Source organism: Microtus oregoni, unplaced genomic scaffold (assembly GCF_018167655.1).
Source record: "Microtus oregoni isolate MIOR12 unplaced genomic scaffold, Mior012 000005F_ref0000423, whole genome shotgun sequence".
NCBI classification, from domain to species: Eukaryota; Metazoa; Chordata; class Mammalia; order Rodentia; family Cricetidae; genus Microtus; species Microtus oregoni.
The window spans coordinates 50,561,257-50,588,817 of record NW_024543064.1 but is presented as its reverse complement, the minus strand read 5'-3'; the positions used below and the strand labels follow the sequence as shown (position 1 = coordinate 50,588,817).

Below are 27,561 nucleotides of genomic sequence, written 5' to 3'. Positions count from 1 at the left end.
CTTAAGGACTTAAAAATGCTTCCATGGGTGTAACAGACGTTTGTCCTGTACCTGCCTGTAGTACATTGCGGAAACCCCTCTGGCATCTTCCCAGTGGCTTGAGGACCCCTTGGCCAGAGGGTGATGCCTGCTGTTTACTGGAAGATGAGATTTAGAAGGCAGAGCCTTTTGAGAGAGAGAGAAAAAATATGTTTTAATCTCTCACCCCCAAATAGCTAACTAGTATCAGAGTCTTGTCTAAGGGCAGGCATTTTTGTTTGTTTTTTTGATTGGTGGGTTTGGTTTGGAATTGAGAGCTCTGGCTGTAATGGAACTCTCTATGTAGACCAGGCTGGCCTCGAGCTCAGAGAGATCCGCCTGCCTCTGCCTCCCAAGTGCTGGGATTAAAGACCTACGCCACTACTGAGCTTTGGGTTCTTGAAGCAGAGCAGAAGACTAGACATTATCCTCACCAGGTCCTTCCAAAGGAAGCAACTTGTGCTTCGGAAAGGCTCCCAACCACTGTTAACCTGGGCATCTTGCCTTTGATTCTCATTATTAGCGCTCGTCTGAGAAGGATTTTTTTCTCACATATGGCACAGCATGGATGTGCTGCAGCTGCTTAGAACCAAAATGGTTTTTGATGCAGAAGAGGAAGTACTAGGTGGGAAAGTATGAGTTTTGACAATTGCTATCTCCCCATGCAACGGGTAGAGGTTCTCATCTGCCCTCCTTCACTTATTGTAGAGAAGTATGACCTGGCACCTGGAATTCTCACCCAATCCCATGTGCTTTCAACAAATACCCTGGGCAGTGGGAGTGGGGGAGCGAACCTTACCCATAGCTGAAGCCATACGGAGCATAATAATGTCAACAAATTGGTACGCTGTTTCTTGTGTTACACTGCTCCACTCAGCAGTCTTAAGAGCACTGTGTTTTCCAACTGCCTCATTGCTAGCTACGGCTCTTGTTGTTGTGTGCCACCTCGGGTTTATTTCACCCAGGGAGAGCAACTGGGAGGCTCCAGGACAGTGACTAAGTGGGAAGCTGAAGTGAGGACGAGTGAAAGTGTAGTTTCTAAGAATCTCGTTTTTCTGGAAACCCCCTCAGGCTCACGACAGAAAAGAAAACATGTGGTGTGCCTTGGGTAAACTCGTCCTTAGCAGGATGTTTGAGTCTCTGTGTTTAGTCTTCACCCATAGTAACAATTAGAATGAATGCATCAAAAATAAAGCACGCAGACCTCGTGACCTATCTTGTAATCAGCACAAGTTGGTTTAGGCAGGGAACCCAGCTGCATATTAGTTTTATTAGCTGTTCCCAAACATTTTATTGCAATACTGTGGGACGGGGAGTCCACAAACCTAACTTTCCAATGTGTTTTCTATTCAATATGTATTTTATTTGGGGAGTATAACTAAGCAATATGTTTATAATTTCTTTATTCTTAGTTCATCAAAACAATGCCTTGTGGGAGAATGATTGCAGCATAGGGGACTATCCCTGTTCTAACAACCTGTCCTTCAAGAGAACAATGTCTTTCGTGCACCTTCAAGGCATTCTGAGCTATGCAATGCCTTTAAAAGTTCAAATCATCACTCTTCATTTGTTTTTAATGATGTTGAAATTATTTTTTTCTATTCTGATGGTCACATTTTGAACTGTTAATTGAATAGTTAAATGAGTCGTGAACTGTGTCTGATTTTTAATCTTTCATCATCATTTCTTTTATTGGTGAAGAAACTGAGGCTCAGAAAGATTACATACCTTGCACAGGCCAGATGACTTCTGAAGTGGTAGAAAATAATGGCTTCTCCCTTCAACTTGGTGCAGATGTTTCTTAAGCACCTACTTTGTGCGCATAGCTTCCTGCCCCTCACAGAACATGCATTCTAGTTGCTGGAGACAGAAGATTAAGTTACAAGTCAAAAGAACAAGTAGTGACCAGTGCTGTGGAGAAAAATGAAAGCTAGAACCACAGAGTGGCGGGAATCAGGCATCAATGTCTCACTTGAAGTTGGTCATTTTAGCAGAGACCTGAAGGCAGTGGTGGAGTGGGGCTGAAGGCTTGTGTCTGAGGAAGTGAAAATAGCAAAAGAGGAGGAGAGAGACTCTGGAAACAGGAGCCGGGATGGGTCAGCTCAGACCAAAGCAGGATCTGAAGCTTTTGCAAGACTTGTGGATCCTGCTTCTGGGTACCAGTCTCCAGCTTCCCGGTCAGAGATTCCTTAATCACACTTTACGCCACAGAAATTGGTGTGAGACTGGCTTGTGCCCTCAGTGGCACTAAAGGTATTTCCAAGGATTCCAACCTAGAAGAAACAGGATCTTCTGCTGCCACTGGAGATATACTGTAGAGACCATGCATCATCTTTCAATTTTGTTGCTGTGCCATGTTTATTTGATAAAAGCATGGGGGCTATAGAGCAAACATCTAGCATATTTCAGGGTCCAAAGTTCAATTCCTGTCACCACCATCACCGCCACCACCAAATGCCTATACACAGCATGACTGACTAAGCGTTAGTTGTGTTAACCTAAAATCCCTATGGTTAACACTTTCTCTTTTAAAGAGATTCTAGTTTAAAGAAAACGTGAAAAGCAGAGAGAGTTCAGAGTCGCCATATTATCTTTGCGAGAGGAACTCTAAGGATCTGCCTAGGAATACAGGCCCTCATGGTATATTTGCAAGAAGGTGGAGGATGAGAGGGAGGCAGTTGGGAAGGGCAGCCGTCATCACACGCGGAGAGACTGCCACCGTCCATCAGCTTCTTGGCATCTCCTCTCTGACCCTGAGGTCTGGAGGGGTAAAATATGCCAAGAACTTATGTCCATAGCCCACACAGACCCCAGCAGCCCAGTCTCTGAGGAAGAAGTAAATGAAAGACCTGAAATGCAATTCTCTTGGATTTCCTTCCTGGTACGCAAAACAGAACTTTGATGTCTAGTCAGTAGCTGCCTAGCTTTACCCAGGTCTCCAAAGTTCACTGGGATGTGAAAGCAGCTGGGGGAGCTTGCTTAGCTGCGGGTCTATGGTGGGCATCACCCTAGAAGGGCTTTATCCAGCATTAGATGTGATTAACATTATGATCACAATAAAAATATATCCTATTAACTTTTCAATATACTCACTGCATACCGAAGTATATATTATGGAGCAACTTAGAGATCAATGCTGTGACTGTCGAGTATGGAGTGGACACAGGAGGGAGAGAAAGAAGTCAAAGAGAAGACAGAGGTGTGCTATATATAGTTACGTAGAATTGTGGCCATCTTTTTTTTTCCCCCAGCCTGGTGTTTACAGTTTACAAAAATGTATTATTTCAAAATGGCTAAAAGAAGAAAATTTTTGAATGTTTTCCTCACAAAGAAATGACAAATAGCAGGTGTAGCGGTGCACACCTTTAATCTCAGCACTTGGGAGGCAAAGGCAGGCAGATCTCTGTGAGTTCAAGGTCAGCCTGGGCTTCAAAGTGAGTTCCCAGACAGCCACAGCTGTTAGACAGAGAAACCCTGTCTCAGGAAAAAGAATAGAAAGGAAGGTAGGAAAGGAGGGAGGGAGGAAGGGAGGGAGGGAGGGAGGAAGGAAGGGAGGGAGGAAAAAGGGGGAGAAATGACAACTATTTAAGGTGACACGTGTTGATTGCGCTGATTTGATCATCCCACAACACGTGCATACACAGGAGCGTAAGGCACCCCATAAATATGAATAATTTTGTGTTGATCAAAACTAAAACTTAAGAAAAAATGAAGATATATTAGAGAATGAGAAAAATAGCAGAAAAAGGGAGAGGGGATAAGGAAGAAAGACGGCAGACATGGAGCAGTGTGGAGCTTTAGATCCCCCTAGGGAGAGCAGAGGTTAAGCATGAGGCCCCGTATTACCCTGTTCTCCAGGGGCACCAGGCCGAATGCACCTCGAGCAACCTCCCAAGTACCTGGGATGGCAGTGGGCTGCACAGAAGAGATCTCAGCACATCTGAGGAGCGGTAGAAAGCAAGGAGTATGGAGGCTTTGGCATGAAAGCTTCAAGTTCATGGCCACGCTGGCTGACAGGTGGTCTGTGAGATACAGTGACTATTCAGACCTCTAGACACACAATCTGGGAGACCAGACGATTTTCACAAATTCCTGTGTCAGCCTTGAGGGTGAGGATTCCTTTTGTGCCTGTCCTGATGCCAACCCCTGTGACAACCACCCCTCTGAGAGTGCAATCAAACTGAAAAGCCATTGTGTCCCCAGAGCCTGTCCTCCTGCTTAATCCTTAGAAGGACGGAGGACGATTCTAAGGCTTTATGGTTATAAAGGAGTGAGGCTGGATTTGAACCCAGGGCCGAACCTCAAAGGATTCCCTCCTCCTAACTGTTTTCAAGAGATACAATGCCAGCCTTTGCCCCCCTTGCTTCTCTAGGTCTCTTCTGCCTTCCCCTAAACATTTTCACTCCAATGATAAAGACCAAAACTCTTGGGCTAGAACATAAGGCTTGGTATAGGATTCTATTTCTCTCCTTCTCTGTTTCTGGAAGGCTTTCTGTTATTCACCCACTTCTGTTTAGCTCTTCCCAATGTTCATAACTAGGTACCTAAAAAAATGTAGCTGGTCCTTGTATTTCCTAGCTTACAAAGGTTCTTCCTAGAATCGCTTGCTTCTTAAACTTTTGTTGCTGGCGTGGAGTGCTGGTGTCATTTCTGTGGGGTCAGCATGGGCAGGCATTGCTTCGTCATGTCAGGTGTGAAACCCCCTCACGGTCCCACAAGAAGACCAGGCTCTATGCCCAAGTTTGAGGTCTGTTCGTCTGTGTCTTGGCATCCAGGGAAATCGCTTTCTGATTCAGCTCACCTTCCTCTATCATAGCCAAGAGAACACTGTCCAGAATATTCTGAGTTGATTAATGGAAAATCAATTTTACATAAAAGCAGTAACAAAACAAAGTTCTGGTGGGACATGGAAGGATCCATGCATTCTGCAGCCATTTATGCTAGGACCCAAAAATCTGTGTCCCTCCCCAAGGCCATATGTTCAAATTCTGAGCCCATGGTGTGTTAGTAGGAGGCAGGCCTTTGAGTCAGTGATTGGGTCATGAGGGCAGAACCCTTGTAGCAGTTCCCAAAGAGCTTAGGTACCCTTTTGTCATATGGGGATGCAGTTGAAGGTACCACCTCTAAGAAGAGAGTTGTCAGGGAATAGCCAGACTGTTGGTGTTCTATTCTCCAGAGTCCCAGCTGCCAGAAGTTCAAGAAATAAATTTTGTTGTTTAGAAGCCACTCAATTTATGATATTTCACTAAAGCAGCCTAAATGGATTAGACCAACACTGCAAGCCAAGAAAATGTGATGTACTTCTGAACCGTAATAAGCATCGGTCACCCGCATCAGCAATGAGAGATGAAATGGGACCCAGAGTTAGCTGCGTTTCCTCTCTGTGATTGTTACGGGGTGTTTCTCCAGAATGGCCAGGCTGGCGAGGGCGTCACGTGTTTGTGATCAAGCTAAACCTTCGTGAACTTTTAGCAGGTCCGTTCACTGGCAAATCTCTGCAGACTCCTGATTTCTTTGTGCCTTGTGTAATGAGAACTGATGTTCTTGAAGTGGAGCTGGGAGCTATCTTTTGTCAAGAGTTAAGAAATATAGGCCCTCCCGTCTCTCTATAAATGTAAGCTGCTGCTGTTGTTATTATTATGTGAGAAGCCAAGTGCTCCCCGTGGAACTGGGAGGTGGTGGTGCAGAGAGAGCGTGCCTGGCTATGAACACGGGCAGAAGACGTGTGATGATGATATTGTCTCGTGGTCATGAATTTACCCTTCCCACAGACCATGACCCCTTCTCTAGCTGAACTCCATGAGGGGCAAGTCTCCCAGGACAACCTAGTAGCTCCTGGAATTTTTTGGCTTTCAATTTGTAAAGCTGGAAAAAATTTAGTGGCACCCAGCTTCTCTCCGTTTGATTGTCAGAAATGGGCGGTGGAAAGCTGGCTGTAACCGTGAAACTCTTAACAGAGAGGTGACTCGCGGCTCTTACCTGCCTTGCTGTTTAGTGCCTGAGTCAAAAGATCAGGCAAGTGGGGGAAATCCCATAGGAACGCATCATCATTGTTGCTGAAAATGGAAAACACCGAGATCTCTTTATTTGTGCACTACAGGAAATTACAAAGTTTGATTTCTTTAAATGAATGAGATGAGTGGTAATCCAGGTTCCAGAGGCTCTGAATAGAAGGGAACCATTTGGTCAGCTTGAGTTCTTACACCAGGATATTGTTCTTTTACATAAAGACCAACTATGATGTATGTGGTTTTATAATAACAACAACTGTGAAAATTTACCTTTATAGGGAAGCCAAGAGGGTCTAACAAGGGGTCTCTGGGAGGTGAAGATGGCTTGGAACCAGTTAAGTCTTTGTCCTGGCTCTTCTGTCCATTGTTAGTGGTAGGAACTCAAGCGGATCACTTAAATTTCTCTTCTTCTGATTTCTCAGGAAACAATGAAGTCAACGCTTGACTCTGGGGCTTGTTTACAGATCTAAGAGAAACACATCCTAAGCCTTCAGTCGGCTTCATCCCTGCTGGCCCTGCCTTTGTCAATGCTGTGTCTCCATGTTAGCACAGAAGCCTTGCCTGTAAGATCCTATGCTACCTTCCAAATGGGCCCAGACCCAGTTAGGCAGCAATTGAGAGTCAGTGCTGAGGTAGAGTTCCTTCTTCCATTTCTACACAAGACTAAAGAAATCCACCCTCCAGTCTAGCAGCCTGCCCTGCAGAGTCAGCTCTGACACCATTTCCGTTTGTGTGAGTGCAAGGGGATAGAGGCCAACTGTTTATCAGCGACCGGACTACCCTGTGGAGTTTCTTTTCTCTGTGTTGCTCCTTTATGTCCCACCCCCACCCCAACACACCTTGCTGAGTTTCTTGACAGATTTTACTGATCATGCCTTTGCTGTGTTTATCCAACCTATAAGATTGGACATCATTTAAATAATGTGCAGCTTCTCACCGAACCTTCTGAACAGAGGGCCATGCCATAGCGGGTTGGGGAGAGGTTGCTCTTTCAGTGCCCTGTGTTCAGGCCTATGTACTGGCAGTCTTCGTCTCCTTCTGCAGTGACCCGGCCCTCAATTTTATTACTTTATTTATCTAGTGTATGTGGATGTGGGACCGTGTGTAATGCCCAAGGACGGCCTGTTGGAGTCAGTTCTCGCCACTCTGTGGGTTCCGGGAACTGAACTCAGATCTTTGGGTTTAGCAGCAAGTGCCTTTATCTGTTGAGCTGTCTTACCCCAATTCACAAATGAAGAAGTGATTTTTCCTTCCTTGAGTCTTTTCATGTTTCTGTAGCTTTCAACAGTGAGAGAAAAATCCATGCAGAAGTTATCATGTGGAAAGGTTTGGTTACTTTTTGCATTAATTCAAGAGTAAAGTTAAACTCCCAAAGTATAGAAATTTAGGTGGGTGTTTCTTTTTGTCCTTAATTTTCTATCCTACAAACGATCATTTGGAACAACCACTGCTTTTCTTTGTAGTGTAGTGAAAGTCTGTCTTTCAAGCTGTTGGCTGAGCACTTTAAACTGCCTGGGGAGGTTTGCTGTCACAGGGACTGTTTGTGAGATAAACCCTATTGGACTTTCTCTGTCAAGATGGAGCTCAGGTGAAATGGCATTTGAGTATTTATTTACTTGTGCTTGGGGAATCTCTTTGGTGTGTTGGGCTGGCACGTTTTCACTACTGTAGGTGCAGTGTGAGGCTCTAATGAGTCTATTGCTGGAAGGGTGAGATGCTGTGGTGAGAATGCTCCAGACCACTGGAGGAGAGTGGGCTGAACCTGCAAACATTACTGCAAGCCTAATGCTTGTCAGACACTCATTAATACTTTAACCAATCTCAAATCAAGAAGTAATGCAGCGGAGGCTTTTCCCCTTGTCAAAATGCCTGGGGAGAAAGCATCCTCTTTCCATCCAGCATATGGGAGGAAAGGACGTGGGGTGAGAGTTGCTAAATGTCTTGTGATGCCCAGCACAGCCCTCTGCAGTAATTCCCCCCTCCCCATACCGATAGTGTTCCTATTAAGAAAGGGTACCAGAGTCTTCATCTTCCCTGGTGTTTCCCAAAGTCCCGTCTCTGGTCATTACCAGCTGAAATGTTCCCTTCTGTTTTCTCCATTTTTTTTCTGTTCCTCGTCTTCCTTTCCCTGTCTCTCCCTCCCCCCCCTCCTCTATTTGTGCCTCTTAATTTCCTGAACATACTTCTAGAATCAGGTTGAGGTCTTTGTCTCTGGTGTTCTCTATGTTCCACAGCCCTTGTGACACGAGGACCTCCTCCTGAGGAGTGGTCTGTTCTCATGCCTATGCAAACTATGGCAGGCTGCTATCCGGTCTTCATTCTATAACTCCAGCTCTTACGGGGCACAGCTAAACTGTAGGCCCTTGGTAAATTTAGCTGGGTGAATTAATGATTATATACTGTGCTGGAATTAAGAATCAGGGTTTCTAGGCACTATGATGTTTTTGTGCCGTGTCTTTGTTTTTAGTCATTACTCTGTGCCTTCTCAGGTATTTAGCAGTTTTCCTGACCCCTAGGGATTAAATGTTAGGAACTCGCTACACCTGATGCCCACATAGTTGGGACAATCATAAATGTATCCAGACCTTACCAAATGTCACCTATGGAAAACACACACTGAGGAACTTTGAACTAAGACTTGTGTGTATATACATTGTAGCATCCATCAGTAGACTTGTGTGTATATACATTGTAGCATCCATCAGTAGACTTGTGTGTATATACATTGTAGCATCCATCAGTAGACTTGTGTGTATATACATTGTAGCATCCATCAGTAGACTTGTGTGTATATACCTTGTAGCATCAGTAGTTCGCTGTTTATTTCATAAACAGGTGTGGGACTCTTTTCAGATTAGCAAACTGTTCACCAAATTCTTGATGTTCGTTCCTCTATGAGCTCTTGCAAATGGATAGAAGTTCAGTATTGCAAAAGAAAGCATCTCTTATGAGAGCCCATTGGAATCACCGTTGAAGTCAGAGGCGCCCAGAAGTAGCATCAGCAAACCTTGTAAGCGGTGCCTTTACCAGGCAGTGCCAGAGCCTGTACATTCCTTCATTTGGTCCTCAATCTACAGAGAGAAGAAGAGATTGAGCTGCCCCAAGGTCCTCAGCCATCAGTGAAAATGAGCTGTGGGTGTGTGCCCAGTGGAGGATTCGGTCACAGTCCTGTTTTGTCTAGTGGAGAAGAAAGGTTCAGGTTTCTGTTGTGAGGTCGAGTGCCACCAAGATGTGAGCAGCTGTGTGTTGCCTGTTTTGTGGTCATCTGCCCTCTTCACAGCATTTTGTCTCTGATACTGATGCACCTGTCTGTGTGGGTGCACACTTACAATATAAAGGGGGTGCTCTTTGGATGGTGAAAGTGTTCAGAGAGGTAAACCCTGGGCGCATGAGAGATTTGCATTTTTTCCTCATCTTTCATACACAGAAGGCCATTGCAAAAGTCCACATCCCTCCCAAGTCCTCAGATCAAAATAGGGAATTAACATGGCTCCAGAGCTTCATTAGATTTATTTCCCAATTTAATTTCAAAGCCCAAATGAGTTCCTAAGTTTTGGTGTCCCCCGCTGTGTACATGCACACATGTACACGTGCACACATGTGCATTTGTATACACCTGTAGTTATAGGTATCCGTGAATGTGGGGGCCAGAGCTTGGCTTTCCGTGCCTTTGTCTATCAGTTTCCAGTTTATTCTGAGACAAGCTCTCTCTAGCTAAACCTAGAGATCACTGATTTAGCAAGACCAGCTAGTCAGCACACTCCGGGGATCCTTCTGCCCACACTGACTTTTTACATGGTTCTAGAGATCCAAACTGACTCCTCTGCTAGCACAGCTTGTACTTTACTAACTGAGCCATATTCCCAGGCCACAGTTCTGAGCAGCATTCTGTAATTCATTACTAAACACCTCCCCAGGACTTTGACCTGGAAAGAAAGTTCACACGGGAATTTTTTACCATAAGGCTTATTTTCTTCCGAGTCTCATTTTGATGCTAAACGGCAATTAAAAACAAACCAACAAATAAAACATATAAATGTGTTTTTATTTAGTAATCCTGCTCCACTTTCCAGGGTTCTCTCTCAGTGTTGCTATGAAGATGGCATAGCTTTGACCGTTTGCATTTGAGAAGAAAAGCAGTAAGCTAAGTAGCGGGCGAGGATAGGACAGCACTGTATATTATGGGGCAGGCGTCTTAGGAGAGGAGAAATGGTATTAAGGAGTAGCAACTACTGTGAGAGACTGTGGGTTTACTGGGCTTGAGCTGGAGAGAGTAACCTTCCTACTGGGTTTGGTGAAGGATATTGTCTTGGTCTGAAAAGCAAAGGTTTCAGTTTGAGTAGAATCGCCTGATATGGAAAGCAAAACTACTGCCTATAGTGGCCAAACCAGGCATGTATACATAGACAGTGGTGAGAGTCATGGTTGTCCTGCCCGTAGCATCTTCTTCTTATGATCCAAGGCTTAGGCCTCCGGACTTGGTGTCTTATTAAGTTGGGAAATGGTGCCAAAGCTGAGAGTGGATTCTTGAGTTGAAATCCTGCCTTGCAGTCACTGGCTATATGGCCTTGAGTTACTGGCCTGGAAGCCGTAAAGCTGTCCTCATTGCTTTGGCTAAACACAAGGCGATCATAGCAAGAAGGAAATGACACAGGACAAAGCAGAGATAAGATTAGGCTCAGGGTGAGCACTCAGAAGAGATCAGCCCTCACTGGTCTCTTTTTATTTGTGCACACATGAAATGGAGGGTCACCTCCTCAGGTTTGCATTGCTACTAGTGCAGGTCCTGGTGGGCTTATACAGGCCATCCTGAGCCTCCAGGGAGCCATTCCTGACCAGTCTTCTCAGAAACTGCTTCTGCCCTGAGGGTCTGTACCCTTCCAGAGATTTCATCCCACGGGACTGCAAGTACCCAAAGTTCCAAAATATGAAGCCCCTTGCCTGCTACATACCCAGAGCAGAAAGAAGATCCATCAAGTATTCCTAAAAAAAAAATTATGAATATGTAGTTAATTTACTTCAGGTCACAAAGATAGTAACTGAGACCTATTTTTTTATATAAAAATAAATAATAAGCTATAAAAATTAAAGCTATCTCCCTAGTCATCAGTGTGTGGAATTATGATGGGCTTAAACAAAGTATGTGTGAACTAACTAAAACACTCTGTATATAGAAATAATATCAAAAAGTCATCATTACATCTTCCTTAAAAGGAACTTTTACTAGGCCAAGGACACAATTTGTTGGTATATGTTCTGGGTTCACCTATCTATGGTTCTTATGAGCAGCAATAAATGTTTATTGAATGAGTGAATCAAGCTGTAGAAAAATAATTTAAGAAAATATTTAAAGCACTTTTTTAAAAATTGCATTGTTTTCTAACACTTCTGTTGGTAATTGGAGCCCCCAAATTATCCCTGAACCTTACTAAGTTTTATACAAGTGAGTCATTGTAAAAATAAAGCAGGTAGTGTTGGCTTCATCAGTGGCGGCCAGAAGGGTTCCACCTTCAAGATAGCAACAGTCCGTGTCCTGCATGGCACTGTTTCTAAGATTAGAGTCAGGGCAGTGAGCAGCGTTTCAATTGACCCTGACAGTTTACACGCTTTGAGGGTGTAAATGAAGTGAAAGACACACACACACACACACACACACACAAACTTCCTGCCTCTTCTGTGACTATTCTACCACCTTGCAGAGGTTTATGGGTTTCCGTGGGTTAAGGACAGAAATTGAACTAAAGGGACAGCTCATTGTAATTCATAAGGCAGAAGGACGCTCCAACTTGGCACTGGGTATCTGCCCTTACTTATTTTCTTACTATTGGGAAAATGATAGATGTTCTGAAAAATATCAGGGTGATCAGAGAAAGCAGACTTTCAGAGAACTGGATGAGTTACGCTCATCCTCAACTCGCTGGTAACTTAGGCCGTCATGGGACTTGCTGGTTGGTTGACATCATGCAGCCTATGGTTGCCTGGATTGTTCTGTTTCTGGGGTGGAATTCTCCTCTCTTAGCAGAAGGGACGTGGGGTCATTTGGGTCCTATGTTCAGTCTTATTCCACCTGCATCTTTGTGCTAATGGCAGAGAACAGAATGTATATATCTTCTCCAGTTTTCCATGTTACCTAAGATTTCTGGGGCAGTGAGAGTCGTAATGCCTGGCCTCTGGGAGTTTACAGTGGAGCATTGGATCCAATGTGTCTGATAGTTCCATGTAAGATTATTCGATATTAGATGCATGGTGAGGTCTGAAGGCAGCTTTTCTCCACTGGGTGGAGGGGGATGTCAAAATGTGAGGTCCTTTTTGGTTTTCCTGGGAAAAAGTCAGCAGTCAGTGGTGAAAGACTACTGGTGGTGGTGGTAGTGGGTGTGCTAAGTGTCCTGCAGTGACCAGTTTCCTTCAAAATGCTGACGGCCCTGATGAGAAGCAGTAATTCTGAGAATGTGAGCGTGCTGTCTTCCAGCTGAGGCTGAGAGGGACTCGGTCCATTTTGTGAGAACAAAGGTTCTTTCCCTAAAATCAAGGAGACTGCCTGCATCCCAAAGTGCTTCAGTGATCAAAGGCAGGAAAGTGAAGCGTGTCGATCATCCTCCGCCTAAAAGGCCAAACTCTCTTAGCATTGATTTTGAGCTACAAGGAATCAAGACCCCATCTTGAGCGAGGCTTTCCGACGGCTCTCTGTTTATGTGGAGGTACAAAGCCAGAATGTGGAGATCTTAACCAAAATAAGTTTTTCCTTACTTAGCATGCATAATGATCACATATATCCTACCCATTTAGAAGGATGAGAAGCACTTCCTGTTTTTAAAAATTGTAAATGGCTTTTATTTGAAAAGTAGCTTAAAAACTAGATTCTAAATACCCACTTTCTAGAGCGGCCACGTTAGATAGCAACAGGAGTTTGCAGGAAACCAGATCCTTAAAACACTAAAGTGAAACTAGCCAGGGGAAGCTGTTTTTTTCTTCCCCCACAAAACAAACTTAGTCTACTGTCAGAAAAAGAACTCAAGAACAATGGCAATGGGTTTCTGATCCTACTGCACGCACTGGCTTTGTGGGAGCCTAGGCAGTTTGGATGCTCAACTTACTAGACCTGGATGGAGGTGGGGGTTCCTTGGACTTCCCACAGGACAGGGAACCCTGATTGCTTTTCCGGCTGAGGGGGGGGGGGTGACTTATTTGGGGGAGGGGGAGGGAAATGGGAGGCGGTGGCGGGAAATGGGAGGCGGTGGCGGGGAAGAGACAGAAATCTTTAATAAATAAATAAATTAAAAAAAAATAAAAAAACGAATTATTTTTAAAATTGTACTTGAAATTTTAAATGGTAGTTATTATGAATGTTACAAATAAGTATGTTTATGCACAAATAAGATTATATTTAGGGATTAGATTTGTATCTACTTTATTTGAACTAATTTAGAAGCTGAATACTATTAATCCCCTTAGTTTGGAATAATCCATTAAAACATATCGGAGGGTTTGTTTTTGGAACAAGTTTTGTGTTACTTGCTTTGGAAAATAATTTTATTTTACCACCAAGTTTACTCAAACAAATCAGATTATCAACATTCTCACTGATGTATAAATGTGAATATTTAATATTCCTTGTCAAAAGGGCAGACGTAACTAGAATTTTTTCTAGTAACATTTCTATAAGATTAATGATATGAGCCATTTTATAACATGCTGTACTCAAAGTCCTTTGCTAAACATTTAAAATTTAGTAGCTCATTATTCCTAACAACAAACTTACGCGGTAGGTGCAACCATTAGTGTTGATTTACAAAGAAATGAAACTTAGTATAATTTAGGACTCTAACATCCATGGTATCTCCTCCCACTTTATTGTGTAAATAATACCTTGCAAACATAATTTGTGAATGGCAAAATGAATGAGCATTTTGACATACTGATCTTCCTATGCAAGAAAAGACAAATGTATTTCAGGTCAATCCCAATTTCATTTAGCTCAGACAGTTGAGCTTTTCTAATCACAGACAACTGAAAACTGTCACACTTAGCATGTTTGACGACTACATCTCTTAAATGGGCTTAAAACATAGATAAGTTTAAACCTGATTCTGGAGGTTATTGAACAAGACAAAACTAACTCCGCTTTAAGTAAAGTTTCCCAAGCAGTGGAAACAGACCCTGGCAGGTTCGGGACTCTGCTGCAAGCTGACACTGTGAGGGAATGTTCTTAGCAAAACACTCACTTCAACGGAAATTAGGTCAGCCTTCTGGAACATTTATCATGTGTACCTGTCACCAGCCAGACCCAGTCCTAAAGTGAACCGAGATCACACACAGTGGCCCTTCCTCCTCTGAGAACTGCAAAGGACAATATAAACCAATAGTCGGACAAATATGTGAGTTTGGCAGGAGCTCCCAGGAGACTAAGGCCAACACCCATATAGTTTCTCTGGGGATTGAATTCCTTAATACTCTGTTTATAGAATTTTGAAACAGTAAATGGATTTGGTCTGTTCTGAAAAACACTCTGTCCCGTGGCTCATTTGGAAGAACATTTACAGTTGCTATAGAAGGGCGTGGGCAGATGGCCCATGTCTGAGCTAGAAGACAGTGCCACCAGCTTCGGCTTATTCCGTACCACTCCACCGGGTTGACTTTGCCAGACACAGGTAATTATTTGCATAGTTGCAAGGCTACCTCTACTGAAGCTAAGTAATTGCTAATTTGATATTGCAAGAAGAGTAATCAGCAAAACCCAGGGTGGTGGAAGGTAAGACAGGGCACATTGTAAAACCAAAACAGCACAAATGAGTCACAGCAGCATGTCCTTTCAGTAATCGTGCGGCGTCATTTTGGTGGTTTCAGAGCAATGAGAAGTGAAAGTGCGCCTGCGTCAGCATATCTGCCTTCCAGCACAAGGGGTGAAGGTTTCGTGGATTAAACGGACCCTATCTCTGAGCCATTATCTCTGTATCTACCAGGTTAGGGTAACCTCTTTGGAATTCATCTTCTCTCATGTTGTGTTGAGTGAGCAAACCTACAGACTTAACAATGCTAATATATTCAAGAAGTAAGTAAAGAAAAGGATGAAATCATGAACCTAGCAGCAGGAATGTGCATGCCAAGGGAAAAAAGTAGGATAGGTAGTGTTCTTTTGTCCACATGGGTGAGGACACGCATTATGTTCTATACTGTTGATAGGAAAGTTATAGTTAGTCGCCCTCCTCTCGCTACTGCCACCACTCCGTGTGTGTGTGTGTGTGTGTGTGTGTGTGTGTGTGTGTTTGTGTGTGTGTGTGTGCCGCCTGTGTCTCTGTGATGGTTTCCACTGCAATGTCCACAGAAAAGACCATTTAAGCACTCAAGGAAAGCGTGATTAAACTCCAAGATACGTTATCTTTGAAATGTCATATGTAAAAAAAAAATAAATTACTGTGTCTCTGTGGGCCTGTTTCATGTGGGAATGTAAACTGTACAGATGGGGAAGAGAATGGGGAATGATGAAATCCACCAATGATTTCTTGTTTGGGGAAAAAAGTTAAAAGAAAACTTAAAAAAAAAAAACCAAAAGAAAAGAAAACCCCTCACCAACTTTCCTGCTCACAGTGTATTAAGCCAGGAGCGGGAAACAGTTTCTAAGGAGCACGCAGATCTGGACCCAGACTGTGCAGCCTTTTGTAGCAGGTCTCAGATCTGTACTCAGCTCACACAGGCTCGTTTCCAGCTGTTGTCATTGAAATCCCACATAATCTTCCAAGGTCGAAGGGCAGTCACCCATGGCTGCTGCAGTTAAAAGGTTATGCTGATTTCTGTTGTCAAATATTGGCCCCTTTCTCTTCCAATCACTCCCATTTTCCTTCTTTTTAACAAGAAAAATCCAGCCTGGAATTGCATTACATGACTTTAAAGTCTTAAAAAGTGTTCCTTCATTGTCCTTACCCGATGTGGCCTCAACAGTCTAATTCATTTTGTTATATTTCACAAAGAACTATCTGGTACTTCTAAAATACTCTGTGTTTGTGCTAGACCAGAAAACTTCAAAGTATTGTGGCCTACACGATTTGTAACCTGCAATAGTTTCTGCAGAAAAGTATAATATAGACTCTGTGATTGAGTAAACATCACGAATTATGGCATTAATGATAGAGTACTTATTGCAAGAGTTGTACAAAGTAAAATGCCTAAGCAATGAAAGCTCTTTGTGGCCTTAAATATTCACTAATGTTATAGAATTTGGAAAAATGCATATCCCTGTGTATAAAATAGCTCTTAGATTTGCTCTTCTCTGTAGCCTTGGAAACATAATTGAAAGCCTTTTTTAAACGATGTATTGCTTCAGTTCATCAATGATTTTCTTTCCATGCTTAGTGAACCAAAATCAGTTTTGAGTGTCTTAAAATTGGCACATAGCTGCTGGTCATCGTCTCTCCTTGTCACTGCCCGTGTCTTATGCTGGTTTAGCGAGCTGAGCTCTATTAATGGGCTCACAGCCACATGAATTAGACCTAAAGAGGAAAGGCAGGGTGATGGGCCATGAAGGTTTTCTGCTGTTTTACACCCATGAACCAGGGTAGCCCTCGGGTGATCCAGTTCCATGTCTGTTTCATTTAAGATAATCAGTTTCAGATGTATTCAGGGAATAAATTTCCTTATTTTTTCGCTAATATATGCAAGGGTTCGTAGTAGAAGCTGGAGTTATTACAAATAGTTCCACCCATTTGTCAATTACCAGTTGTTACTGTCCATGTTTGGAGGCAGCTTTGATTCAAAACATGAAAGCAATAAGGTTGGTCGAAATCCCCCTTTTAGTTCAAAACTAAATTAATTTAAAAGCGTCAAAATTAATTTAAAAAAATCAAATGTGTAAACGAATGCTTCTTCATACTAAGGATAGTGGCTTCACTTAGCTGATGTAAATTTTTTCTCCATTTGTTTATATTTCAGTGGCATATTTGAAAACATCATCCCCAAAGTTAATATTTCTCTGTTCTTACACAGTCTCCACTTGCAAAACATCCATTCTGTTGTGGTCTAAATGTTTAAGGGAGATAGGGAAGTTAATTTATTATTATAAAAAAACAGCATAACAAAACAAAACCATGATTGGAAGGATTTCCAGCTAGGAGGAGGGGCACTGGCTGGAGAGCTCATCCTCGGGTATTTGAAAGGTGGGGGAGAGAGAAATTTATTCTGCCTTTACCAAAGGGCAAAATTAAGATATTTAGAAATTTTGGGGGAAGAAACATATATATATATATATATATATATATATATATATATATATATGATTGTTTTCAAAAACTTGACTTTTATTAATCTAACTTTGTTAAAATATAGTATTGGTCTCTCCACTAGTAAGTGGCCTTGATGGTTCGTTCCATATCCAGGTTATTTCATGATATCATGTATCCAATATTCAGAAACATACAAAATAAGTTAAACAATTACTCTGAATTTTAGATGTTCTGTTGATAAAGGTGGTCCTTTCATTAATTATTCAAAAATTAGACTATGTAAAATCATCAGGTAATCAAATTTAGTTTAATCAAATGCTACTGATATTTGTTTCTCGACCACATAGGTTACTCTCAAAGCAAAACAATAGGTTTTCATTCTTATGTCTTTACAAATAGATATGTGAATTCTTCGTGTTTTCAATACAAGGAATTGTTTTCAGCAACCAGAAATATCACAGATTTCTCTAACGAATGGCAAATAATTTAATCATCATATAACATAAATTAGGCTCAAGTTAGAATTTGGCTTTATTCAACCCATAGAAGTAAATACCTCCATTTAGTTCCTAAAAGGCCTGCTTTCTGAGATATCAAATTGAGTACAGAAGTAACTATTGCAGTGTTAATAATAACATAGTAATTTATGTGCTGCAGTAGAGGCCCAACGAATAAGATTATCCAAGTCACTGACCAAACACTGCACAGAGAGGTTGGGCTGTGCTGGGCCCTTTGACAGTGTAAGTTCGTAAGCTATAGCGCCCTTCTGGCTTGTTGACAGAGTGGAGAGATAATGTCAATGAGGTGGAAGGCTAGTGACAATGGTCAGTGTAACAGAAATCCTTTATAACTTCACATTATTGATTTTTGACCTTTTGGGGCAAAGTCAAGTTTAACTTCACCTTATTTTTTGAGCACATATGAAATACATGGAGCTGTATCCCTTGAGTGCTGTAGGCTTGTTCAGTGCACAGAAGGAGGACATCACCTCCAGGAAGGAGTTTCCTTTATGGAACTGAACAACCCAGGACACCCAAGTTACTCCTGGAATATGATAGGGGAGAATAAGGGATCTTTTTCTTTCTCCATCACCGAGGAATATGGCTTGGAAAGTCTCTCTTCTTAGCCTGTGATTTACTAATGTCAGAGACTCAATTGCTATGGAAGGAAGAGAATGGAAGTCGTCACTTAACAGAACTGGCTGCACACTGCAGTCAGCCTACACCCACAACCAGATGAGACCTGATCATTCAGGACAGGGGCAGCCTTGGTATCGGAACATGAAAAACACCGAGTCTTGTATAAAGTCTTATCTGTATCCTCCTTAGATACAAACATCACAGTGGAGACATTCGGCTTCCTTTAATGGCCGGCCCTCACAACGCCCTGTTCCTGGTTCTCTTCCCCAACCTGTCGGCAGTTCAGTGGTTCACCACATCTCAGAAAATCTAGCTTTTCCTTTCCTGTCTTAACATCCAAAGGTAGATAGATGTTCTGTCCTCCCATAAAAGGAGATTTGGTTTCCAGAGAATGACATTTCCCGTAATAATTGCTGATATTGTGGAGGTAAAGAGAATGGCTTTTTCTGAGCACTTACAAAAGAGTGTCTCTTTACGTTCTGTTGTTCCAGAAGGGCTCCACCCTCTGCACTGGGAACAGTTAACTCCCAGGCATTGAAACCTGTGCTCTACTTGGGGACTCATTGAAAAAACTTCAGTGGAGGAACTTTCGAGCCATCTTATTTAAAATTAAAAGAGACCTGTTCTATTTCAGTCTCCTGTACAGTTGTTCTGGATTTAGAGCTAGACCATCCAACAGTCTAATGCTGCATCATGCCAGGTGAGCTTAATAGCGGCCCATGTTTTCCCATGGTTTCTCAGAGGCCCTGCTCAAAGTGGAAATCCCAAGGCGTTTCCGGAGTTCACAGAGATCTTTAACATTAATAACATCTGAATTTCAAACTACCAGAATTTACTTTGTATTTTTGTTTCCACTTTTTCTTCATCTTGCAATAACGTAGAGCAACCTGGTCCGTGTGATTTCCCTGCAAGTCATTTTTATGACTCTGTGTGTGTGAGAAAGAAAGATTAATCTGCCCGGGTTGCTTAGTCATTGTGTCCACCATCTCACTTTTTCCACCATTTCTTAGGTTTCCCGTCATTGCTGTCACCTAACAGAGTTCATCACTGGGTTTCCAAGTAACTAGCGAAGGAGCAAAACTAGCCACTTAAATAGTGTTTACACAACCCTTCTGTCTGTCAGGGACAAGTTATAAATAAAATCTATCTGATCATTCATTTATACGGTGGAGAGATGCTACCGTGGGGGCATGGGAAATACTTACACTCTGTGTTTTCATGTTTCGGGCTTGCATACGCTCATCTACTTCCCTCCCCTTCCACCCCGTCTTGAGACAGTAGGCGACCTATAGAAGGAGAAATTATTTTTGCTGTCTCCTGATCCTAGTTTAACTCTGAGACTGGGTTTCTTTGGGGCAGGTGTTACTGTTCATTGAACAATTCTGCCCTTCGACTCTGCTTTTGTCTGCTCTCCCAGACAGTGGACCAGAATGGCCACCATTGTACATACCCCAGGCGTTTCTTAGCAGAAAACCAATGGCACCTTCTTCAGCAGAAGCCACGTGGAAGTGGGTTTTTTTTTTTCCTTGAGCCAGTCCTGTTCGGCTTGAAAGAAATATATATATTTGAGTATTTTAGTTTTTTTAGTTTTCCAGGGCTTGTTTTAGTTCAACCTTATTATAAGAAAAAATGTTAGAAGCAAACAAATGAGCAGTTGGTGTTCCACCTGTGGGACTCTCGTGAGGTTTCTGATAGGCCAGTGGGCCCTGAATAGGTTGGATTGATCTCAGGTTCTTCCGGACTTGCTACTCTCCTTGGAGCCTTTGTATACCTACCAGCTAGCTTGCCAACTCTCTGTCCTAGCTATCTTCTCAATATCTTCCAGACAGTGCTAGGAAAGAGTTTTCCTTGCCATCCTTTCAAATCCCTTGTGTGTTCCCTTCGTGTCACTTAGACTATACTATCTGTTGTAAACACTTTGATGTGTCTCTATGGCCAAACTGCAAATTCTCTGAAATTCGGGACCGTAGATCCAGCACAGTGCCCAGCCCAGCTCAGTAAATGTGTGTTAAGTGAGTGGTTGGCTCTGCCATTCAGTGAGATGGAGATGGTTCTGGCTCCAGAGTAGGGAATGGATCCATGAGGATGCCAAATGAGTGAGTGAATAGTAGACAGCAGACAGTTTGGAGGTTCCCCATCGTGGTGGTGAGGACTGGGTATGCGCTCCACCTCAGTCTCAGGAAAAGAAGAAACATGAGAGGTGGAACCACATATCCTGGAAACCGAATCAATGTGGACACATGGGTTTAGGCAATTGTATAACTGCAGACAGAGGATAGCACCAAATCACAGAAAACTAAAGACTTTGGACGTGTTAGATGTAAGGCTGCCTGTGAGATGTCTGCATAGCATGTCCAGTAGATGCCTAGATGTTTAGAAGTTGGCAATCCAGGAGGGCCAAAGGAAAAGATTTGAACATCACTGGTTTAAAGATTCACTCATCTCTTTATTCACTAGCTACTTTGAGGCATAAAAATCCCTTTGGTAAACCAATTAAGCATGAATCTAGTTTCCACAAATTTGTTTGCTCAGTGAGAGATGACAAAGGTCACCCTGCCCCTGACTCCTTGCATCAGACTCAAACTAGGCTTGAAGATAGACTTGCTTTTGGGTGGCAGAATTAAGGGCTTGCTTAGTTCAGAGATTCTTATGAGTCTTTCCTGAAAATACAGGCTTTCAGGGTTTGGTACTGAAGCAAGTGTCAGCCTGTAACTTGTACAAAGAGAGGTAAGGAAGAACCGCACTTCCCATTCATCTGTGTTTTCCTGGATGGTGTGCACATGGAGTCCACATTCATGTACACTGTAGCGGATTTCCTCTGTTATGATCTCTGGGGTAAACGTGATCTTAATGGTGCCCAGTAAAAAAGAAATGTTATGATCTGTTTTGACAAGACCTCTTTAAGAGAATTTTTTATTTATTTGCTAAAGTTTTTACTTCTCAGTCCAAGAGACAGCACCTTCAGCCCTTACTAAATAGGATCCCCTAGATACAAAACGTAGGTCGCTTTGATAAGTAAAAGTCCTTCAGAATGTTTAAGGTGAACTTCTGCCGTTTCATTTTGAACAGCGGGTTATGACTGGTATACATCCCAAAGCTTCGGACTATTTTTGGTCTCATAGATATCCTGTGTTATATCAGAATTAACTGAAAATTTTAAAGCGCAGTAAAATCCTTCCTTCCTCAAAACTCTGTTGTAATCAAAAGAAGAACTCATAGCTCTGCTAATGACCCTCTAGAACTTGGCTCCTTCTGTGCATTGCTGGGTGTGGCATCTAGTAAGCTTTCTGGTATGTATGCTCTGAAGTCCATGGGTTTGCTTCCCCTCAGCAGCATGTGAAATCTAGCTTTTCTGAAGCGTGCACATCTTACTGACGGGTTGCTGTACATACAGATGGCTTATTCTCTCAGGCTGGATCTCTTAAGGTGTGCGTCCTACTGCAAAGAACAGTGTTTTGGTTTTTTTCTTTCTTTCCTTTTTTTAATATCTTCAGCTAACACTTGCTCCAGGGCATCACACTTAAAGCAGGTAAAGAGTAAGCCGACTTCACGAAAAAATCTCTCGAGTATAATATGCCTTGTAAGACACAGAACGAAACCTGTAGGTGCCGGGATACACATCTTAGACTGTGTATCCCTCGCCATTTGTAAGCTTAAATGTTTTTAAATACCCCATGAAGTTGTACAATGTTTGTGGGGTGTAAAATCAGATATTTTAGAGAAAATTAACTACATTCAGTTAAAATTAAGCAAACATAAAACTTAAAGAGGAAACAATTTTGAACCATTTATATATATATATATATATATTATAAAAAAATCAACCAACACGAAACCCTTTTTCACTAAGCAAATATGAATTTGTGTCTATGAACAAAATGACTTCTTTCCACATTTCAAGACTGAGTTTACATCTGCCTCTTCCAGAACTCCTTCTGTAGGGCCTCTAGAAAAGAAAGGAATACCTTTAAAGCTCATTTGATTTAAATATACAGGCAGCTAAACCTGGTCAGACACTCCTATGGTGAGTGTTTCTAACCATTGTAGAGCCTTGCTCTCCTAGTTGATTCCCAGGGATGCTGCGTCCCCATGACTAAGCCTCGGGGGTCATCTCTTTCCTTTCTTTCTTTTAAAATTGTCTTTTGTTTCAGATTTCCTGTTGATTTTTTTTTAACCATCTCGAAAATCACCCAGCTGTTGTTTCAAAACTTTTCCACAACCTCCAGACTCAACCCAAAAGTTGTCTCTGTTACCAAATGACTGTGCCCTCCCACAGGAGCACCGAGGGGGCTGAGTGTGCGCTTAGGCCTTGCATGCTTAATCATAACGGACGGGTGTTTACACTTGTGCAGGGAGCGCTTTCTGATTCTGACGCTTGGTTTTCTTCTGATTTTGTTTCCACAGGACATTTGGGCTTCCAGGACAGTTTTGTCACATCAGGTGTTTTCAGTGTGACCGAGCTAGTAAGAGTGTCACAAAGTAAGTATAATTTTCCTCTGATTTGGTCCAGATTTGCCGTCAATTTGTGTTTCCTCTCACATAGGGTATTTCTTTCAGAAACTCTTTTTGTTCTTCTCCGTAGAGGAACTTCACCACTGAATGTGTTTGGAAGCCAATATTTCTAAGCTAGGAATAATTAGTATTTTAATGTGAGCCATTATGTCAGGGCCAATACTGAGTGTCTCCCAATAGTCCTGGGTACATAGTATGAACTTGGCTTTAAAAGATCTTGACTCTTCCCTCTGGTTTCTAAAGAATTCTGCACTTAAGAGAATTTGTTTCTGACCTGTAAGCAATGCTAATGGTCTCAGTTTGAGTGGCATGTTACAGCATGGTCCTTACCAGCTTGTCAAGACCAACTGCAGCGAAGACGGAAGAGTGCGTGCCACCACCCAGTTCTGTTGATCAAAGGCCCATTGATTGTTTGTTATGACATAATTCAAACCGTCCAAGAAGCATGGAAGTCTGTCTGTCTTTGGCTCTCTGTCTCTTCTTTCCCCACCTCACACATACACCTCCAGAACATCTCTGTTTTAAAACCATTCCTAAAGCGACCACCTACTCTCAGTCTCAATTTTAAAGTGAAATTACAAGGGAACCCACAGAAACAACTAGCCTGGGCCCATAGGTGCTCACAGAGCCTAGACCAGCGACCAGAAAACCTGTATGGGACTGACATAGGCCCTCTGCATATGTGTGACAATTGTGTAGCTTGGGCTACCTTTAATCCCCTAACAGTGGGGGGAGGGGCTGCCCCTACTGCTTTGGCTGACTTTTGGGAACCTCTTCCTCATACAGGGGTGCCTTGTCCAGCCTCAATACAAGAAGAGGCGCTTAGTCCTACATCAACTTGATATGCCTTGCTTTGTTGATACCCATGGGAGGCCTGCCCCATTCTGAACAGAAACAGAGGAAGAATGAATGGGGAAAACGGGGAGGTTGTGGGAGGAAATGGGAAAAGAGGAAGGAGGGGGGAATTATGGTTGGGATGTAAAATAAATCAACAAATTTAATTAATAAAAGTAAAATTAAACAAATATTAAAGATTTACTTTTATCCTCTACCTATTTCAGAATACTAATGGTAGGTAAGTTATATTGTTAAACACAACTTCCAAATGGCATCAAGCCCTTTGCGGAAGGAAATGGAGTTTGTAGCCCCTGATGTATGTGTTATAGGCTTGAAAGGAGGCACAGGTAAACCAGTTAGTTGGTCCTAATAGATGCAAGGAAACTCAAGCCAGCCTGATGATAATCTAAGCCTAGATTTTTTCCACTCTGTTTTAATCATCACAGGCTAGCATAAATCTTGTGTGTCCAAAAAATAGGCGACGATGTGAGCCTGAAGGAAAATCCAGGAGTTCTTGACCATTTGTTATTTGTTTAGTGCTCTGCCAGGCCTTGGGGAAGGGTTTACCAATTAATCCTTGCAATAAAGGTTACAGGTGACCCTAAGGATCATTTATCTAGTGGAAATCATTTATTCAAAGCCAAGCAGTATAAATGATTCAGGTAAGCCTTGATGTGGGCCACAATCTGAGACTAACACAGGGGAGTTTTAGAAACTTTTCTGTTTAAGACCAGGCTTAAGTTCTGGAAAGGCAACTGCGTATGCTAGAATTCTGGCAGCGAGAGAGGCGGCCATTGGTGATGAGGTCCTTCTGGGTGGTAATGGTAGAATCCTCAGTGAGAGGCAGTAGAAGTAGCAGGTGGTGGCCTGCATTAGAGATCCTGTGGTTGTGTTATGAAAGGTGTCCAAAGTATCAGCTGAGGGGGAGCTGGCTGGCACTGTTGAACAGGAAGACATGTGCTTCTCTGGTTAGAGCATGGTTGAATTGCCAGTCTATGATCTGGCCATAGACAGCAATGCACATATATTAAAGGTTGTCAATATTCTAAATTTTTTATACTCTTACTAATAAGAGCATATAAAGAGTATATCTTATCAGAGTGTATCAGTCATAGCAGCATTAGAGGGAAGTATATTTATTGAAGCTTAATTGAGATCCAAGCATAGCCTTGCTTTTTAAAAAAAAAAATCCTTTTTACTCTAATATTAGAGCTTTAGCCCATTTCATTCTGCCTTGGCTACTCAAATCTTGCATTAGTCTTCATTACCAGAAGAGTTCCAAGGTCTGGGGGTTGTAAGAGGCCAGACAGCTCAGAAACATCCCTGGCATCTAGCCCTTCCTCCTTTCCCTTATTTTCCTTTCAGCTCTTATAGCCAAGATTGATTAGCCCTCCCCTCAGTCTCAGGCAGCATGATTGCCAAGTGAATTCTACATGTTCCTTCAAGATTGCCAGAGGGGATGCCTGCCCTTGGGGCTAAGTTTGCAGCGTGTCTTGGATTGGTTCCTGTGCCTGTGTAGGGGGCTGGTTAGCAAAGGCCTGGCATTGTGAGCATCCTTCAGCTTCTCAATGCTTGCCGGTTCTGCACACTGCTGTGTAATCGCTCCAGGACTCACTCACACATGGCCTTGTGCTGACTGCAGCTGTTTGGCAAGAGCAGGACCAGGCTGCATCAGCTAAACCATGGCTTCAGGCCAAACTGGTCAACTGTATGCCAGAGACCCTCTCTTCCTAGATCTTTAATCTAGGTTTGTCAAGGTTTATTTTGTCAATCTCCTTGGCTACTGCAAGAGGGATCTCCAAGCTGGACATCAGCCTGAACACTTTTCTCAAAGGCATATGCCGTAGTTAGGTTTCTATGCCTGTGATAAACTCTGACCAAAAAAAAGGGGGCGGGGGGAGAAAGGGTTTATTTGCCTACAGGTCACACTCAATCATCAAAGGAAGCCAAAGAAGGAACCTAGAGGCAGGAACTGAAGCAGTGACCACAGAGGAATGCAGTCTACTGGCTTGCTCAGCCTGCTCTCTTAGACAATCCAGGAATACCTGCCCAGGAATGACCAGTGGACTCGGCCCAACATCAATCATTAATCAATACAATGCCCTATGACATGCCCACTTGTCAATCTAACGAAGATAGTTCCACAGCTGAGGTTCCCTCTTCCTAGTTTGTGTCAGGCCGACAAAAGCTAACTAGCAGAGCATGCCATCCGAGTCGCATAAAGAAGGTGGGTCCTTGCTCATTCCTCAGAAATGTGTTGCCCTTTCTCTTCCTGTACCCACATGGGGAGAGCTGAGCCCCTGTTTTAGGGATGTAGGGAATTTTTGCAGATAAGAGGGGCTGAGGAGCATTCTCCATCCTTGAAATAGGATTAAGCTAACTGGCAATGTGTTGCTGAGACCCAGGATGCTAGCCCTGCATTGTTCAATTTGGATATTAAAAATGATGTGAGTGAGAATTTACCAAGTACATTGGGCTTGTACTTTGGGCTAGATATGTGGACACTGCTTCACTTGGCGCTTCTGTGCCTAAGTCACAGTCCCTTTTCACAGATGAAGGATGCTGCGGTACTCAAAGACACTGAGCATCTTGATCTTGCAAGCCTTTGTCGTGATTGTTCCTCTAACTCCATCATAGAGTAAAATAGACCAAAGGATCCTGGGCTTTGATTGATTGATCATTTCTTGTTGAGGTGGCATATCTAAAGTAATGAAAATTTTAAAGGATTGCTATAATGCAAAATTGAACAAGTAAAATACATAATTATATTATCCCTAGATTCATTTTCAATATGATTTGTTTTAAATTAGTACTCTTCATATTTTTAATTCTGGCAGTGCATGCTGTACACTGAACCCAGAGTCTCAGCATGCTAGATATGTCCCATACCAATTAGCTACATCACCAGTCCTGGAAAAAATATATTCGAGCAGTTTTTTAGGTTTATAATTTTCAGTTAGCAAAACACAGAGTCCCCATCTCTAACTGATTCCTCTGTTATTAACAGCTTTGGGTAGTTTGCTACAATTCTTACTATAGGTGAACCAATATTGACAGGCAATTATTAACTAAAGTGTAGAGTTTGCATTGGGATTTCCTCTTGTGCTTTTGTTCCTGGTATCCATTCTAAATGCCTCCAAAAGCTGTAACAGAGCGTATCTCCTATACGTATCATGCAGGATCATCTCTCTGTCCCGAATGGCTGTGCTCCACCTGCCCACATGGCACACACGCGCACACCTCTTGGATCGCTCTGTTGTTTTGCCCCTTGTGTGGGTGTATTTCACTGGCCCTCATGTCAGAGTTCCTTATTCCCTCAGAATGTCTTCCTTGGTGATCCACCCTGACCTGGTTTCTTTATTCGTCAAAGGCACAGCTAGATGTGACCAGGCACAAGTGTGGATACTTCATGTAACTCAGATATGATCCTCTGGCATTGAAGGGTTGCTCTTTCCAGAAACCTAGGGTTAGCCTTCTCCATTTGATCATAGAAATATTTATTTCTCCGGGATTCTAGTGCAGTTTTCACTGTAGTGGAGTGGGGCCTGCCAGTTCAGTATTTGCAAATGAAAAGTCGCTGAGATAACTATATGCTGATTGTATTGGTTGTGACCCTGCCACCTCCAAGATGGCAAAGACAGAGAAACTCAGCCTCACAAGTTCCTAGGTGAAAGTTAGACTAGACAGCCCAGCTGCCTGACGATAAATGCCTGGATCAGATGCAAGGAACTGCTGAACTCGGGACTCCAGCTGGCCCATGGGAGCTGCAGGCACCCAGGAACTCCCTCATCTTTGTCTCCTCCCTTTCATTTTTGCCATCATCATCTGATG

General features: G+C 42.7%; 1 protein-coding gene across 3 annotated transcripts in view; it reads left to right on the top strand.

The window, feature by feature from the left end:
* The window catches only part of Nfia (nuclear factor I A), a 338,635-nt gene that overhangs the window by 196,092 nt on the left and 114,982 nt on the right, over positions 1-27,561 (top strand). For all 3 annotated transcript variants that reach the window (XM_041652193.1, XM_041652192.1, XM_041652191.1), the window contains exon 4: positions 22,786-22,860. In XM_041652193.1, the coding sequence (XP_041508127.1) occupies positions 22,786-22,860 (75 nt within the window). The remainder of the gene's footprint in view (positions 1-22,785; positions 22,861-27,561) is intronic.